This window comes from Gopherus flavomarginatus, chromosome 4, assembly GCF_025201925.1.
Source record: "Gopherus flavomarginatus isolate rGopFla2 chromosome 4, rGopFla2.mat.asm, whole genome shotgun sequence".
NCBI lineage: Eukaryota > Metazoa > Chordata > Testudines > Testudinidae > Gopherus > Gopherus flavomarginatus.
In genome coordinates, this window is record NC_066620.1 from 162,798,627 (window position 1) to 162,816,033 (window position 17,407).

The following is a 17,407-nucleotide window of genomic DNA, read 5'->3' on the forward strand; positions in this document are numbered from 1 at the left end:
AGTGGAATAAGTCCTTCTGCATCAAAGTATAATGTTATTAGTCATCACAATCATGTTTTTTAAAAATATCCTTAGTAAGGCCTGATTCCCATCCTCATCCCTGCATGTTAAACAATAACTTATTGTCTGATCCAAGCCTACTCAAGTGAATGGGAGTCTTTTTATTAACTTCAGTGGACTTTGGGTCAGTCCTTCTACTCCACAAGTATCTGAACACTGAAATTAGATGGGCTACTTGCAGAGTATGTTACTCCTTAGAACTGGGGCCTTAGTTGAGCACTTTTCTGCAGGATAATAAGAAATTTCTGAATATGTAATGTGGCATTTACAGATTCATCCATACAAAGTTCTATAAAGCTATTTATAAAGATAGTTTTATGAAGGAACAATTATCTGTTAAGTAAGGTACATCTATAGCTAACTTGGCCATGGAGAACTCATAAATACAAACATGGAAGCTTTAAATCTGGGATTGACTCACCACTCACAAAGAAGGCATTTTATTCACTAGGCTGGAAGCCAAAAATTTGTAAAAGCAGCCATTGTTTTTAAAAGCAGCTCAGCTCAAGACAACAAGAGTCTAATTTTCCTAAAGGTTGGGCACCCACTATTCCAACTTAAGTCAATGTAACGGGCAGAGCCTCAGTTGGTGTAAGCGGTTATAGTTCCAAAGAATTCAATTATATTCATTTTTGTACACTTTTGTCATTTTCAATAAGCTTTAATTTTACTTATAGAAAAATGTAGCCCTGTTCTACTGCCCTTTTGGCCAGAAGAATACCACTCAATATTATTTTACATGGACATGTAAAGTAAGATTTGTGCTATTTTTTTTTCAAAAGTCACTACTGATTTGGGGAGTCTCAAGGGGTTCAATTTAAGACACCTTTGTCTTGATTTTCAAAGTCTCTTCCTGAATCTTTTCAAAAGGTGGCAAAACTGGCCAGAAAGTAAAGAGCAAAAAGTGATTTAGACCCATTATCACCCCAAGTTTAAAGATGAAAGAGAGGGAGAGGGAGAGACAGATCAATGATCCATTTCAATTTTAGCAACATGGTAATAGGCTATAAGTCATGCTCATAGACTCATAGACTCATAGACTCTAGGACTGGAAGGGACCTCGAGAGGTCATCGAGTCCAGTCCCCTGCCCTCATGGCAGGACCAAATACTGTCTAGACCATCCCTGATAGACATTTATCTAACCTACTCTTAAATATCTCCAGAGATGGAGATTCCACAACTTCCCTAGGCAATCTATTCCAGTGTTTAACTACCCTGACAGTTAGGAACTTTTTCCTAATGTCCAACCTAAATCTCCCTTGCTGCAGTTTAAGCCCATTGCTTCTTGTTCTATCATTGGAGGCTAAGGTGAACAAGTTTTCTCCCTCCTCCTGATGACACCCTTTTAGATACCTGAAAACTGCTATCATGTCCCCTCTCAGTCTTCTCTTTTCCAAACTAAACAAACCCAATTCCTTCAGCCTTCCTTCATAGGTCATGTTCTCAAGACCTTTAATCATTCTTGTTGCTCTTCTCTGGACCCTCTCCAATTTCTCCACATCTTTCTTGAAATGCGGTGCCCAGAACTGGACACAATACTCCAGTTGAGGCCTAACCAGCGCAGAGTAAAGCGGAAGAATGACTTCTCGTGTCTTGTTTACAACACACCTGTTAATGCATCCCAGAATCACGTTTGCTTTTTTTTGCAACAGTATCACACTGTTGACTCATATTAAGCTTGTGGTCCACTATGACCCCTAGATCTCTTTCTGCCATACTCCTTCCTAGACAGTCTCCTCCCATTCTGTATGTGTGAAACTGATTGTTCCTTCCTAAGTGGAGCACTTTGCATTTATCTTTATTGAACTTCATCCTGTTTACCTCAGACCATTTCTCCAACTTGTCCAGATCATTTTGAATTTTGACCCTGTCCTCCAAAGCAGTTGCAATCCCTCCCAGCTTGGTATCATCTGCAAACTTAATAAGCGTACTTTCGATGCCAACATCTAAATCGTTGATGAAGATATTGAACAGAACCGGTCCCAAAACAGAACCCTGCGGAACCCCACTTGTTATACCTTTCCAGCAGGATTGGGAGCCATTAACAACTACTCTCTGAGTACGGTTATCCAGCCAGTTATGCATCCACCTTATAGTAGCCCCATCTAAATTGTACTTTCCTAGCTTATCTATAAGAATATCATGCGAGACTGTATCAAATGCCTTACTGAAGTCTAGATATATCACATCCACCGCTTCTCCCTTATCCACAAGGCTCGTTATCCTATCAAAGAATGTTATCAGATTAGTTTGACATGATTTGTTCTTTACAAATCCATGCTGGCTGTTCCCTATCACCTTACCACCTTCCAAGTGTTTGCAGATGATTTCTTTGATTACCTGCTATTAGATATGCTAATAGGCTATAAGTCTGTGGGTACAGTAGAGTTATGAGAAACAATGTACATTGCCGGTAAAACGGTGGGAAAATTTTTTCACTTTAATTTTTTCTAAAAGAAGCTATTTTCACTTTAAGAAAAATGGCAAAATGAAACAATGCTCAAATTTGAAAAAAAACATTATTTGAGGTAGTAGATTTTTTAAAAAAGTATTTTTCAACATGAATATATTTTTACTGGCAGAAACACCAAAATATTGGCCTGGAGTGACTTCCTGAAATTTGTAAAATCTCACAATTTATTTTTTGCTTGCAGATATTCATAATTTGACACATTTAGGGTAAACGTATTAACTCCTGTCAATGTAAATTAGAAATGGGTGAACCTGATTGGAAAAAGAAAATAGAACAAATCAGACTTGCCAAAACTCATGCCGAACCTGAACAAAACATTCAAGGTAATAATTTTTTTATTTAATTGTTTCTCTGTTGTTCTCCAGACAATTGGGTATTTGGGGGCACATGGTGCTATGACAGATATATGCCATATGGACAAATGAATATCTTCCATACTGTTATCTCATCTTTGCTGCAGAAATTGGCAGGGAAGGACCACCAAATCCTAGTAATCCTTTCCTTAATGATTCAAGGGCAGTTTTAAGGGCAAGCAGCAGATGTGATATATTGCCTGCCAAAAAGTAACACCTATTACTAAAAAAAAAAAATTACCTGATTTTTTAAAAAGTTGGTCAGTGCTCACTGAAAACCATGTGATGCATTATGTTATTCTGTCTATCCATGTACTCATATGGACCAAATAATGATAGTGGCAGAGTACCACTCCATCTTTAACAGATTTTAGCCTCACAACCGCCAGTGAGGTAGAGAAGTACTATTACCACCACTTTACAGATGGGGAAATGAGGCACAGAGTAGATGATGTGACTTGCCTAAGGTCATTGAATCATAGATGATTACGATTGGAAGAGACCTCAGGATGTCATCTAGCCCAACCCCCTGCTCAAAAGCAGGACCAACACCAACTAAATCATCCCAGCCAGGGCTTTGTCAAGCCCGATCTTAAAAACCTCTAAGGATGGAGATTCCATCACCTCCCTAAATAACCCATTCCATTGCTTCACCACACTCCTAGTGAAATAGTGTTTCCTAATATCCAACCTAGACCTCTCTCCCACTGCAACTTGAGACCATTGCTCCTTGTTCGGACATCTGCCACCACTGAGAACAGACAAGCTCTATCCTCTTTGGAACCTCCCTTCAGGTAGTTGAAGGCTCTGTCAAATCCCCCCCACATTCTTCTGTTTCAGAGATTAAATAAGCCCAGTTCCCTCAGCCTCTCCTCATAAGTCATGTACCACAGCTCTCTACTCATTTTTGTTTCCCTCTGCTGGACTTTCTCCAATTTGTTCTCATCCTTTCTTTAGTGGGGGGACCAAAACTGGATGTAATACTCCAGATGTGGCCTCACCAGTGCTGAACAGAGGGGAATAATCACTTCCCTTGGTTTCCTGGCAATGCTCCTACTAATGCAACCCAATATGCCGTTAGCCTTCTTGGCAACAAGGGCACACTGTTGACTTATAACCATCTTCTTGCCCACTGTAATCCCCAGGTCCTTTTCTGCAGAACTGTCGCTTAGCCTGTCAGTCCCCAGCCTGTAGCAGAGCATGGAATTCGTTCATCCTAAGTGCAGGACTCTGTACTTGTCTTTGTTGAACCTCATCAGATTTCTTTTGGCCCAATCCTCCAACTTGTCTAGGTTACTCTGGACCCTGTCCCTACCCTCCAGTGTATTTACCTCTCCCCCAAGCTTTGTGTCATCCACAAACTCGCTGAGGGTGCAATCCATCCCATCATCCAGCTCATTAATGAAGATGTTGAACAAAACTGACTACAGGACAGACTCCTGCGGCACTGCACTAAAAACCGGCTGCCAACTAGACATTGAGCCATTGATCACTACCTGTTGAGCCCGACGATCTAGCCAGTTTTCTATCCACCTTATAGTCCATTAATCCAATCCCATACTTTTTTAACTTGCTGGCATACAGGGCATACAGGGAGTCTTTGCCTGGAATTGAACCTAGATGTCCTGAATCCAAATCCAAGTCACTGGTCTAATCCAGTATGGCAATCCCTGTGTGGACCAATTTTCAGACCACTGATACTGTATCTGTGAATGGCACTGGCACCGAACAGTGAGAAGGGTGCCCTGATTGTAGCAGTGGGTTATATTGCACACAGCTTATCTGTTGCACATGGTGAAGGATGTGAGGTGATAGATGGGTGGTTGACTGGTTCCTCTCCTCCCTGTCTTGGATGAATATGGATCCAATATACTGCATGCAGTTTGTGACAGCAGTTCCTTTAAATCTTTCTTTGCTCATGTGAAAGAATTTGGTGGCAAGGAGAGGATTTCTTTTTCAAAAGCTTTCAGACAGTGGACCAATTCAGCTCAGAATTTCAATAAAACATATTTTGTATGTTTTCACATGCTTTGATGTGAAAAACATTCAGCATCCCAAAATTTTATGGAAGGCCAAAACTGGAATGCAATGCAGAGATTAAAATGGTCACACTAATTTCAGAGAAAAAAATAAATGTCCACTGTCATACATTCTGCTGTTGATGCTATTCAGTTAATCATCTGGGAAAGTGGAGACACTGAAGGAATAGCCCAGCCTCTAAAGAACTTCATTCTAAATCAGCTAATAAAGGCACTGTATATTTTGGAAGTGTCAGCCAAAATGAATGCTGCACCACTATGAGAAATTGTATTTTAACATATATAATTCATGCTATGATCCTTCACGTAGTTAGTTGTACCTGTCTTAATGTTATACAAAAACAATAACTAGATGCAGACAGACAGCAAGCCCGTCAGCCTGATAGACAGACAAAAGGAAAGCCTTCTAAAAAGTTACCTAGATAAAAAAAAAGTTATATAATTCTATTCCATAACTAGAAATGAAATAAAACATAATTTCTCCAAACAATTAGACATACCACATATAAAACCACATAATAAGAACAGTAGAAGAAAGATGCACCATAAAATTGCAGCAAGAATGCAGAGCCAGACCTGATCAGACAGCTCACAGCATAGATTCAGGGGCTTCTCCATGAGTGTATGAAAAAAGAGCTATCAACCACTGAACAATAGCCTGTGCAGAATGTTTAAAATCCAGGAAGAGAAAGTTTCACCCACTTCTGGAGCATTTATTAAACTGAGAGCATCACCAGAGAAACATATAATTTACCACATATGGAATTGTAGTGCACTGAGATTAAGATCTAGGCGACTTGCCAGGAAGATGGCTTAAAAAATTCATCAGTTATAGCTACCTGATGCAGATGCTAAATGCAACATTTACCGTATCTGAAAAACACTTACTTTAAAGCACCTTTTTTTTTCCTGTTGTGGAACAGTGATTAGCTAAGCATCTTTTACTACTGCTGATTACTTTCTTGTTGGATTGATCCCCAAAGTTCTTGTGAAATTTGGGTTGTGAAGAACTTAGCCATTTTTGAAGCATGTGAGCACAACAAAGCTCCACATGATTTTCAACACTATATCAGACTATTAATCCATTATATCTGGTCTCCTGTTTCTGCAATAGCAAATTTCTGATGCTTTAGAGGAAAGTGAACACAAAACAAAACAAAACACAAAACAAGTCAACAACCCAAGGCACCCAGCTAATTGTATAATGTTGTATATATTTATTTATTTGGATTTATAAATGATAAGAATCTGTCCAGTCTGCTGGGAGCTTTTGCATTAATTTAAAACTCACAATATTAGAATACAAATTCCGTAATATAATCAAATGGACTCAGATAAAATGCCCCAGACACAACTAATTACCAGGCCAACAGAAAGTCATCATGAATCATAGAATGCCCTCACAGTTAATACTAAGTTAATGACTGGGGGGAAATGTTTTGGGGAACTACAGAGCAAAGGAATGCTTTTCAGACCTTTGGTAAGTGATCGGTTAGCATGCAGAATCAAGACAAAAAGCACCATCTCATAAAAGAGTGTGCATATACATGGGTACCAGATGGTGGTGAAATGCATGTGATAAATTGCAGAGCCATATAAATTATACTTATCATGACTCTTTGATGGTCCCACCTATTCACTGATGACTAATATATCTCCCACGGTATTCCCAATATTTCAAACCTTTCAGCAGCTTCAGCTTCCTCAGTGGCATGGCTCTCTCTCAATTAATTAATTCCCTTTCATTGCAGGGGCTTAAGGACTGGTGCACCTCAGTCCCTTTTATTCTCTGCATGTGGCACATAACAGACTAATCTAATATAGTCTGTAATAATTTGGTCTAATTTGGGTTGCTGGGTTTAGTGTGTGGACATTTGGTGGTGTTGGTGGCTTGTGATATACAGGAGGTCAGACTAGATGATCTGGTGATCCCTTCAGGCCTTAAACTCTGATAGTTGTTGGTGAGATATTCTACTAATTCAGGATTAGTAATAGAAAAACAAGCAAATCTGTCTTTCAAATCTGCATTACAATGTGACTGCAGAGTATAGAAAGGAAATAATTTCACTCTGTGGATTGCACATTTTCCATGCCCTCATAATGACCACTGTTGACTGTCTGGCAAGTTAAATATTTTTACGTGTTTTGGAATATTTAATCCATAGTAATAGAAGCAAACATCTGTCACTTACATTCTTGAATCATCCCACAGCACACAATAGGGATTCAATGTGCCCTAAAAACAAACAAACAAACAATACCATTAGTTACTGGTGTACGTACCCAATAAAGTGCTCAATCCCGCAGTCCTAGTTCAGGGCCTAATACTAAAAGATCACCCTCAGTTTGAAGAGGTTTGAAATCAATGGGAGTGAAAAACAAATTGAAGTCTGTGGGAGTTGAGGTCACTTAGCACTTCACAGAGCGCACTGAGTACCTTGCAGTATTGAGTCTATCGTCCCTACTCAGGAAACAGTCCTGTAGATGTCTCCATGAAGCCACTTGGAATTTTGACTAGGAAAGGATTGTGGTATTGGGTCCAAATGTGCCAGCTACCTAAACGTGGAGCCTGCCCAGTTCATATTAATTAAGTAATTTCAATTTTCCCCCTGTATTCCACTCCAGAAAGAATGAATAAAAGACTTTCAAAATGCTGCCCAATCAGGTTAACTAATGGATTAGTTATTCTCAATAGGCAGAATTTTAGGTCTTGTCTGCACCCAAAGATGGTATTAATTTACCAAAATCAGTGGAGCAATTTATGTAAGCTTGCTAACTTATTAAGGAGGGCTTTAAACTAGGTTCACTGGGGGATGGTGACTTAAGCCCAGAGTTAGGGGAAGTGGGTTACTGGGAGGATACACAAGGAGGAGGGTGCAACAGGGGAGGCCTCCTGCTGCATACTGATAAAGTAGGGCAATTGGCTAGTTATGTTAGGTGCCTGTACACAAATGCAAGAAGCCTGGGAAACAAGCAGGAATAACTGGAAGTTCTGACAAAGTCAAGGAACTATGACGTGATTGGAATAACAGAGGCTTGATGGGGTAGCTCACATGGCTGGAGCACTGTCATGGATGAGTATAAACTGTTCAGGAAGTATAGGCACGGGAGAAAAGGTGGAGGAGTTGCACTGTATGTAAGACAGGCAACAAAAATGATTAGGAGGCTGGGGCAGATGACTTATGAGGAGAGGCTGAGGGAACTGAGCTTATTTAGTCTGGAGAAGAGTGAGAGGGGATTTGATAGCAGTCTTCAACTCCCTGAAGTGGGTTTCAAAGAGGATGGAGCTAGGCTGTTCTCAGTGGTGACAGATGACAGAATAAGGATCAATGGTCTCAGGTTGCAGTGGGGAGGTCTAAGTTGGATATTAGGAAACACTATTTCACTGGGAGTATGGTGAAGCACTGGAATGGGTTATCTAGAGAGGTGGTGGAATCTCCATCCTTAGAGGTTTTTGAGGCCTGGCTTGACAAAGCCCTGGCTGGGATGATTTACTTGGGGTTTGCCCTGCTTTGAGCAGGTGGTTGAACTAGATGACCTCCTGAGTTCTCTGCCAACTCTAATCTTCTATGAGTCTATGTAGTTTAGTTGTTGCATCCCCTTTTTGTAGACATTCATAATTCTATTTCAGAATATTCACATTAGGTGGTTGAGCTGATTTAGCTACATCACTTTCTAAATTGATTTTGTTAAATCAGTACCATTTTTGTATGCAGATAAAGCCTTAACTGTGCTTAGACCTGAGACTCTCTATTTCTGATACCAATTCTTGGACCCACGCACTTTAAAGTAGCCCAACTGACTATTGATCACAACAGGCCATCCACCAGTGGAGAATAGCTGGGGCACAGTAACACTTTGGCCACATTCCAATCCTGCCCCTTACTAAGGCCCAATGCTAAGGCTGCAGGAGGAGAAGTTCACTGTAGAAACTGGCTATGCTGGTAGATTATTTAATGACGAGAGAAAATTAATGGCCTTCTGGATCTTTTGTGCCATTAACGGTAAAAGGGTTACATCATAGCAAATATTCTACTTTTGCATGCTCAGTATTAGCCCAGCTCAACTCCCATTCATATCAGTGGGAGCCTGGGCCCTAAATCTCGGTTTCTTACACATATTAAAGTGGGGTAATATTTCAGAAAATTGAAAGCTCTTTATTATTACTCTTATTTCCTTCTGTCCACTATGAAGTGAGGACTAAAATTCAAAGTTTGGGCCCAATCCAACAAATGTTTTTTCAGGCTAAGTGTACATTAACTCTAATGAACATTTTGACTGAGTAAAGACTGCAGGACTGGGCTACCCGTTTGTTGTAAAGACTGGGTATGCATTAAGCCACGGCTACACAAACTACAGTAGATGTATACTACAGAATCACAAACAAAACTGCAGACATCTAAAGGAACAGATTTCAAGGTTCTATTTACATGCACAAGTCATATTTTGTCATGATGTTCATGTAATGTTCTCCTAGAAGTCATATATAGCACTTTTGGCACAGATATCTTAAAGTTAGGAATCAATTAAAATAGAAACTGGGCACAAAAGCACAACTCCGCCAACAAAAGATTGATGGAAAACAAAAACAATGGAAATTGCAAGGAATAGTTTAAAATGATCAAGTTATTTTCATCTTTATATACCAATCTTAGGATAGAACTGAAAAAGTCAGTTGTACAGGTTGCCAGTGGACAATATTTTTAAAGAAGCACTTTCACACACATCATTTTATTCCACAGCTCTTTCAAACTATAGAAACTATTTATTAATATTAATGAAAGAAAATATCCACCCATTTGTTAGAATTCTTCTATCACCCTTTTTACAGAGAGGCATAGCTTTCTCTTCCAGACTCCAGAAACAAACATATTTAATGAAGTTCGGATCTTGTAGTTCACTAGTTTGGTGACTGTACTAAATGTTCTAAGTTTGGTATAATTATTTAAAAATACGTGTGGTACTTTAAATTCACATCACACCTTACGAACATAGATAAGTGACTTCATAATCTAAAATAAAAGACTAAAAACACATAACAGCCACATGCAAAGCCAGTGTATGCATCTTGTACCACTGGCCCAAAGCATTCTGAAGCATCAGTAGAAGAGATTATGGAAGAATCACAATTGGCAATAACAGGAACATTATAATAAAAGAGGATTCTGCAACTTGAAAGTGTCTTGAGACTTGAAGTAGTCTGCCTATATTCATTCTTATGCAGTCATGATCACACTTAAAACTTATGCCTAAAACCGATGCCACTATACAGGCAGGTAGCTGTGATTTTTTTCCCCAGTGATGGACAGCCTACACTATCTATTTCCATACTGCATGGAGAAAGGACTTTAAAATACTTTGAGAAAAAGGTGACCCTGTTCAGACTTAGCTAAAAGAATGATTTTAAAGAAGAACATTTCAATCAATGCCCAGTAATCAAGGCAAATAGAGAACTCTGTGGGAAGGTTTAAGGAAGTGACCAATCCATGTAGTTTTCAGGTCACAAATCTGTGGCCCTTCTGGAGCTCATTCACATGGAGAGGGAAGTGTGTTGACTCACCATAGAAATGAATAGGAGATGAAGCTGTAACATTGAAAGCAGCATAAATGTCACCGATAGTCTTCCAAAAATCCTTGACACACTGGCAGTAGAAATACGTAGGTGTGGCACATAAAACTTTCAATATTCAAGACATGGTGCATAATTGTGCGGGCTATGTAGGCCCACAATAATTGGAAGTCAAAGTTTCAGTGGAAGTAATCATAACCAGAAGCTTTAACTCTCATAATATTACTAGATTGTTGCTGCTGCATTGTCCTTTGATATAAGAGCAGAGGTTCTGCAAAGTTAGGAGATGGCATTTCACATTCTTTCTGGAACAAAGTCCATGATGTTGGTGCCTTTTCCAGCATAACTATTAGAAAAATGTCACAATCATGATCATACTGCTAATATAATCCACCTGTGATCATACTGGATGGCATTAAATACCGTGTACTGCGAGCAACACACTGCAAGCCATATAAGCATGTTACAGAGTACCATGGTCTGCGCTATATTTAAAATCATCTACAAGTTCAAATACAGTGCTATATTTCAAATAGCTTACCAATCAGTGGTGTGTGTGTGTGTGTGTGTGTATACACACACACACACACACTGATGGGTAGGATATTTGGGTATACCACTGATGGGTAGGATATATATATGTAAAATAATTCAATGTTATGAATACCAAATTTGAGTGTGAAATGCAATTATAGTAATGTATTCCTTTTGAGCACATGAACACCTATTATAAGTAGTTAGAATGGAATTTATTAATTCACATTTTATTGTTTGAAAATAAAGCCATGAAATATTCTAGCTGTGACCAACAGGGGTTTTCACATGCACATGTGTCTTTTCCACAATTACTTATGCGTGTTTGTGCAAGGAGCCCTTCTACATCTCAGATTTATAAGTAATAGAATTTATTTTAATCAATCAGTGGACAAATAAATTAACAAAAATAATAATTAAAAAAAGTAACTGTACTCCCACAGGTCCCTGAGTATATTTTAGAGATCATAAGTTAATCATTAATCCATTCAACTACAGACTTTTTTGATTGGTATAGTATAGATAATATTAAAAGAGGCAAAGTTTGAAAAGAACAACACCACAAAGAAAACTTCTAGAAAAGATTAATTGGAATAAAGTGTCTGTATTTTAATTCCTATTTAATATTTAATATAATTAATTTAATAATTAGCCCACTTAATTGACATCATGATTAAACTCTGAGCCATTAATGTATAAGAGTCAAAGTCTAGAGATGAAGTAAAACCATTTTCACCTTAATTACTGTGTGTGATGTACAAAGTTAAAAGACAGATTATAGTATATTAAGACATTATAATTAGAGAAAATTAGATTCTAATTTTCAACTGAGGTAAATTCTAATAAAGAAAATGAAGATCACTCAGTCTAAAAATGCAAAAGACACAAATCAGAGAATGTGCCACAGCATCTCCAATTGCTCTTCTTTATATAAAATCTCATCTGGGAAACTATCATGAACAGAAAACCACTAAACATTAAAGCCATTCTAAATTGTAAAATCAGTTTCTATTCCCAGTTTTTAGGCCAGGATTCTGCATTTGGATCGGAATAGGATAACTCCCATCTTCATGTGGTATCACAGTGACCTCAGTGAGATTCCACATGGGGGCAGTTGTCTGGCTGTATAATTTGGAGAAAACTTTCAGATATTTGGAGTAAAATATTATTGAGCTAAAATTGAGCCAGAAGAAAACAGTGCCAGGTCCATAATGTTATTGACAAGGTTACTATCCTCTTGCCTTGTCAGCATTTCCTAGTCCTGTGCTAATACAGTACTCATTAATATCCTGTTACAGAAAGGTAGACAATGCCAGATCACAATTGATGTCCTGCATCTCCCATTGCCAGAATGAACCTTTCTAAAGAACTGGAAAATGGGCAAGTGCTGGGTCTGTACATTTTAAAAAAGAATAATAAAACAAACAAGCTAAAGAAACAGGTCCCTCTTTAATGTCTTTTTCTAGAAATCAACCTGTGAAGACATTCATTAAACCTTCCTTTTGCCTTGTTTACATCATGCCGTTTTAATTGCTTACTTTGGATTTCTCAGTTGATTTCAACACTGATACAGAGCTTACTGATATTACCTTGATTGTTTCTTACCTCTTATTTTACAGCTATGAACAAAGTCATTACAATCTTCTCTTTTTTTCCCCCATCTATCTGGGCTATAGCCCTGTGACTAACCAATCAAGTTTCCACATATGAACTGATCCTTTCACATTCCTTAGTTATGAGCTGTAAAAATAACTCCACAACTAATAAATAATAAAATAATATAAACAAAAATCAAAGATCTAGAAGCATCTTGAGCTCGTCTCAAGATCTCTGTGATCTGACTTACCTAAATACAGTAAGGGAAATATTTTCCACAAGCTGTCTGGCTTTTCTGATAAATAGACATGAAGTGCTAAGATTGAGCTTCCGTGTTCATTTGTGGTCCATGCCTCAAAGCAGTCTAAATGAATACAGCCCATTATGTTTTTTAGTGAAATTTTCGTTCCTGACAGTGCTGGACATTGAAGTTTCTGTTAACCCATAGAAAAGGTACCACATTGGCTGCAACAGTGTAAAAGCTTCCCCACACTGCCACATCAATGTGTGTCAACCCTTACTTTAAAATACTACCTCTAGGATTCAGAGGGTAGCTCAGACTCCTTGCTTGTTCCATCTTTTCCTGTCTGCTAAACTTGACCATGAGGACCAATTGTGATGTTCTTTGTAATCCCTGATCACCAGGAATTAGATGAGACCATAAACCTAATTTCATACCAACTACTGAATAGTCAGTAGATGGTAATAATATTCTGTCACTTCCAGCCTGGGCTGGATGTAAACCAAAAACTTAGAGATGAATGGACCAGATTGCCACATAAATTCCAATAGCCATCCAGTTTCCTACAGAGTCTTTGGGTCAAATCCACAGGATGCTGAGTGCAACTCCATTAATGTCAGTGAAACTGCATTCGAATAGGCCAATGGAGAACTTGTTCCATTAAATGTAACAAAATGCCATTAACTTTGAAGTCTTTTATGTTAATACAATAACTTTATTTTATATGCCTTTCTTAAATGTCTCTTTCCTCCTTGATTCAATATAACTGCTAACTCTTCATTATCAATGTAAAAATCAGGCAGAAATTCCGCATATTATAACCTCTCAGACATCACTGGCCTTGTGATCGATAGGCCTTGTTCTTATCTGGATGTCTTACTTTACACAACTTTCCTGTAAAAGTTTTCTTTGATATCAAGAGGTAGCTGAAAGCAGCAAGAAGAAATTGTTTGATATTTCTGTACAACTCTAGTCACCCTTTAATACGGAATTAAATTTAGAGGGTTTTTTTGGTTTAAACTCTTTTAATTACTATGCAGGCCAAGTAAATAGCATAAAAAACGAGATCTTGTGAATTTGTAGAACTTGAAAACTGGAGTGAGGCTGCATTTTCATATTCTGATAGTATAGTCAAATATGAATTGGCCTTTCATGTATCTCATAATGGCAAAGAAAAAATTAAGAAAAGGCCTGAAGCGTGTGTTGCACTATGGACCTCATTTGATAACAAAAGGGAAACCAGTGGACAAATACTACATTTGCCATTGTATGTATCAAAGCAGTTAATGTAGAGTTCCCTATGAAAATTGCTGTATAAATGAAAACTACAAGAATGACAGAAACAAAGGATCAGGCAGTTCTGCATGTACGCAACATGAAAACAGTCTATTCAGAGTATGCCTTGTATCTCTGTGCTTTGATTTTATCAGGCTTTTTTTTTTTTTAAAGAAGAATACAGCTGGAAATAAAGATTTGCTGCAGCAATACTTACATTAGCCAGATGTGCTAACTCTATCTCTAGAAATGAATCCGCTGTTTTGGGTTCAGGCCTTATAGTGACGACAATGATTTTGGAATTAACAACAGTAAAATTTCTGAAAAATAATGATTAGAAACAAAAAATTCCGTTAATATTAACAGTTACCTCTAACATTAACAAATTAAAAGAAAGATCCTCTGGATATTTTCAGGTGGTTTCTATGCCTAAGAATTAGGTTAGAAAATAGGTTTGTTTTTGATTCGTGTTACCAACCATTCCAGGACACTGTAAAGATTAGAGAGCAACAACGCCAACAGAAGCATCATTCCTTAAGTCACTGATGAGTCACTGATTAGAAAGACAGATTGACAAACAAACCTTCAGATAGCCTTTAAATGAATATAATTCATTTGTCTCAAGGTGGATCAGAACATCTTTCTTTCAAAGTGCTGCTTTTGCCTTTTTTCCCCAACTACTAACTTGAAAAATGACCATACCACATAGGAAAATGTGTCTCACTTTAAAGGGTAAGAGTGACTTTTACAGCAGTTGCAGAGCAGGTCAGCATCCATCCCTCCCCCTCAGGTGACCAGAAGAGAAAGAGTACTATATAGGTCCATGCCAGGCAGGCAAAGTCTTCTTTTTTTCTCCTGGACCAGGTGGCGCAGCACCTCCCTCCCCCCACACCATGGAAGTGGTGAAATAGCAGATTGTCAGGATCTGCTGTGGGCATTTGCAATTCTCACCCCTTTCTTGGGGGGAGAGGGGGGTCTGAGAAGGAATTCTCTCCTCACCTCCAGATTGGCCAAGGTGATGTAAGGGTCTTTTGCCTTCCCCACTGTGGTTTTGGGAGGGCTCAGTTGGGGCAGCATGGAATGGGCATTAAGTAGGATGTTGCAACTCATTATGTAAACATGGGGTGGATGTCCAGTGCAGGTACTCCAAAGGATACAGTCATCAGATAAAATGGATTGGTAAAGGATTTAAAGAAAGTATTCATTAAAAGAGAGAAAATAGGGGGTAAGGGGAGGGGGTTTGAGGCTCCTATGACTGATATGTCAGGAAGCAAATCCCCCCTCGTTTATAGTCCTCTCCAGCCCTCATTTAAGGGGAGGATGGTGAAGTCCCAGCAGTGGGTTGGCTGGTGTCCAGGACTGGTAAGGGGGAGGGCTGATGGAAGCCCCCTGGTATTATACGAAAATGATTATGGAATTTCCTGCTCTGTACACTTTTATCTACCAGATACTCCCAGAGAGTTAAGAATAAAGTTGAGGCCTAATTAAACCACCTCTAGTGCCTCCTGTCCTTCTTCTGGCATAGCCAGACAACGTGAAGATAGATGAGTGCTTTGGGAGAGTCTACTGATTGTTCTATATCTATATCTAACAGAGAAAGGCTGATCCTAATGATTGAAAATCATTTCAAGATACATATAAGCAACTGCATTATCCAAACACATTTAAACATTCATATTGGTGCTTTCAGGGCTGGATCCAAAGCCTGCTGAAGTTAATGGGAGTCTTTGCATTGACTTTGGATCAGGCCCTTACAAATCTCCTTTTAAAACAGATCTTTGTTAACATGTGTTCACTTCAGAAAATATTTGGCTGTTAGCTTTCTATAGCTCCTACCATATCCTCAACTACCTTTATGTAGAGCAGGGATTCTCAAACTGGGGGTCGGGACCCCTCAGGGGGTAACGAAGTCATTACATGGAGGGGTTGCAAGCTGTCAGCCTCCACCCCCAACCACGCTTTGCCTGCAGCATCTATAATGGTGTTAAATATATTTAAAGGTGTTTTTAATTTGTAAGGGGGGTCGCATATAGAGGCTTGCTATATTAAGGGGCCACCAGTAGAAAAGTTTGAGAACCACTGATGTAGAGTATCTATATATGTATTTTATTGTCACCTCTCTATAACAGAATTCAGTTCTTATCAGGTGATGCCTATGCTAGCAGTGGCAGATTAGCCACTGGGCCAATGAGGACTGTCCCCAGAGACCCTGGCCAATTGGGGATCCCTGGAAAAATGGGCACTCCCGTGCCTTGACCCTGTTCCCTGTCAGGAGTGCTGGGAGGGGGGGCGGTGAGGACATCAGGCAAAACGGGTTGGGAGGGGCCCCACAAACACCTAATCTACCTCTGCATGCTAGAATAAACAGATGTTTACATGATGTATATAATCCATGTTGCTTATGATCCCGCAGGCTCATTTTAAAAATAAGCACAACTGTTCACAGGAGCACATATTAATAGGGCAGACTTTACCATCTATTACTGAAACGTCTAGTCCATCTAGATTTTGTAACAATAACATGACATCACAAATCTTCAATGTTTTTTTTTATTTTCCCTAGGGGAACAGTGTTTGAGAGAGGATTCCATTTTGCTGGAGTACTGAGATATGAAATGTCATTACCACAATATTAGAAACATAGCTCAGCTGAGAGCACAAGGAATCAAACCATTCTTTCTGAAGCAGGGCATGAATTCTACAGTCTAATTTACTTGGCCATGTCATACAACAAGAATTCAAATATTTAAATAGGTTATAGTGCTTATATAAAAAAAGAAACACTTTGTTTTTTAGTTAACCTCCTATTTTCAATTTTGGTAACACTCTAAATTAAAGCTATTCCGTATTCCTTTTGAGAGTAACATACCATGGCAACTGATTAATACTTACCAGTAATAAAACAATTTCCAATGTAATATGTACAGCTACAGTTGTGAAACAACTATTAACATTAATGTTAACACTATACTTAGCTCCCCATGCATTACACAGAAAATGTGCCCTTAAATGCTTTAATAGTATGGCATAATTTGAAAGGAAGGAAAACCAAACAAAATTATAATACATGTTGACTTTCTCTTACGGATCACACAGGATACAAAGTTGGCCTATTAGTCTTTAAGATAAGTCTTTTGTCCAGTTTACATAAGTGAATGATTGACACTGTGAGTCATGTCAGACTTTGTGACTGACCAACATTTTTTGTCTGTACCCAGTTTGGGGCTCTTAACAGAAGGGATCTAGACTTTACATCAATGTACTTA

The 17,407-nt window shown here is 38.6% G+C and overlaps 1 protein-coding gene across 1 annotated transcript in view; it reads right to left on the reverse strand.

Annotated features, from left to right (window-relative positions):
• ADGRB3 (adhesion G protein-coupled receptor B3) overlaps nt 1-17,407 on the reverse strand; it is a 636,306-nt gene that overhangs the window by 216,481 nt on the left and 402,418 nt on the right. The window contains exons 15-16 of the mRNA XM_050951631.1: nt 14,359-14,461; nt 7,119-7,162 (exon numbers count right to left, since the gene is read on the reverse strand). Of these exons, the coding sequence (XP_050807588.1) occupies nt 7,119-7,162; nt 14,359-14,461 (147 nt within the window). The remainder of the gene's footprint in view (nt 1-7,118; nt 7,163-14,358; nt 14,462-17,407) is intronic.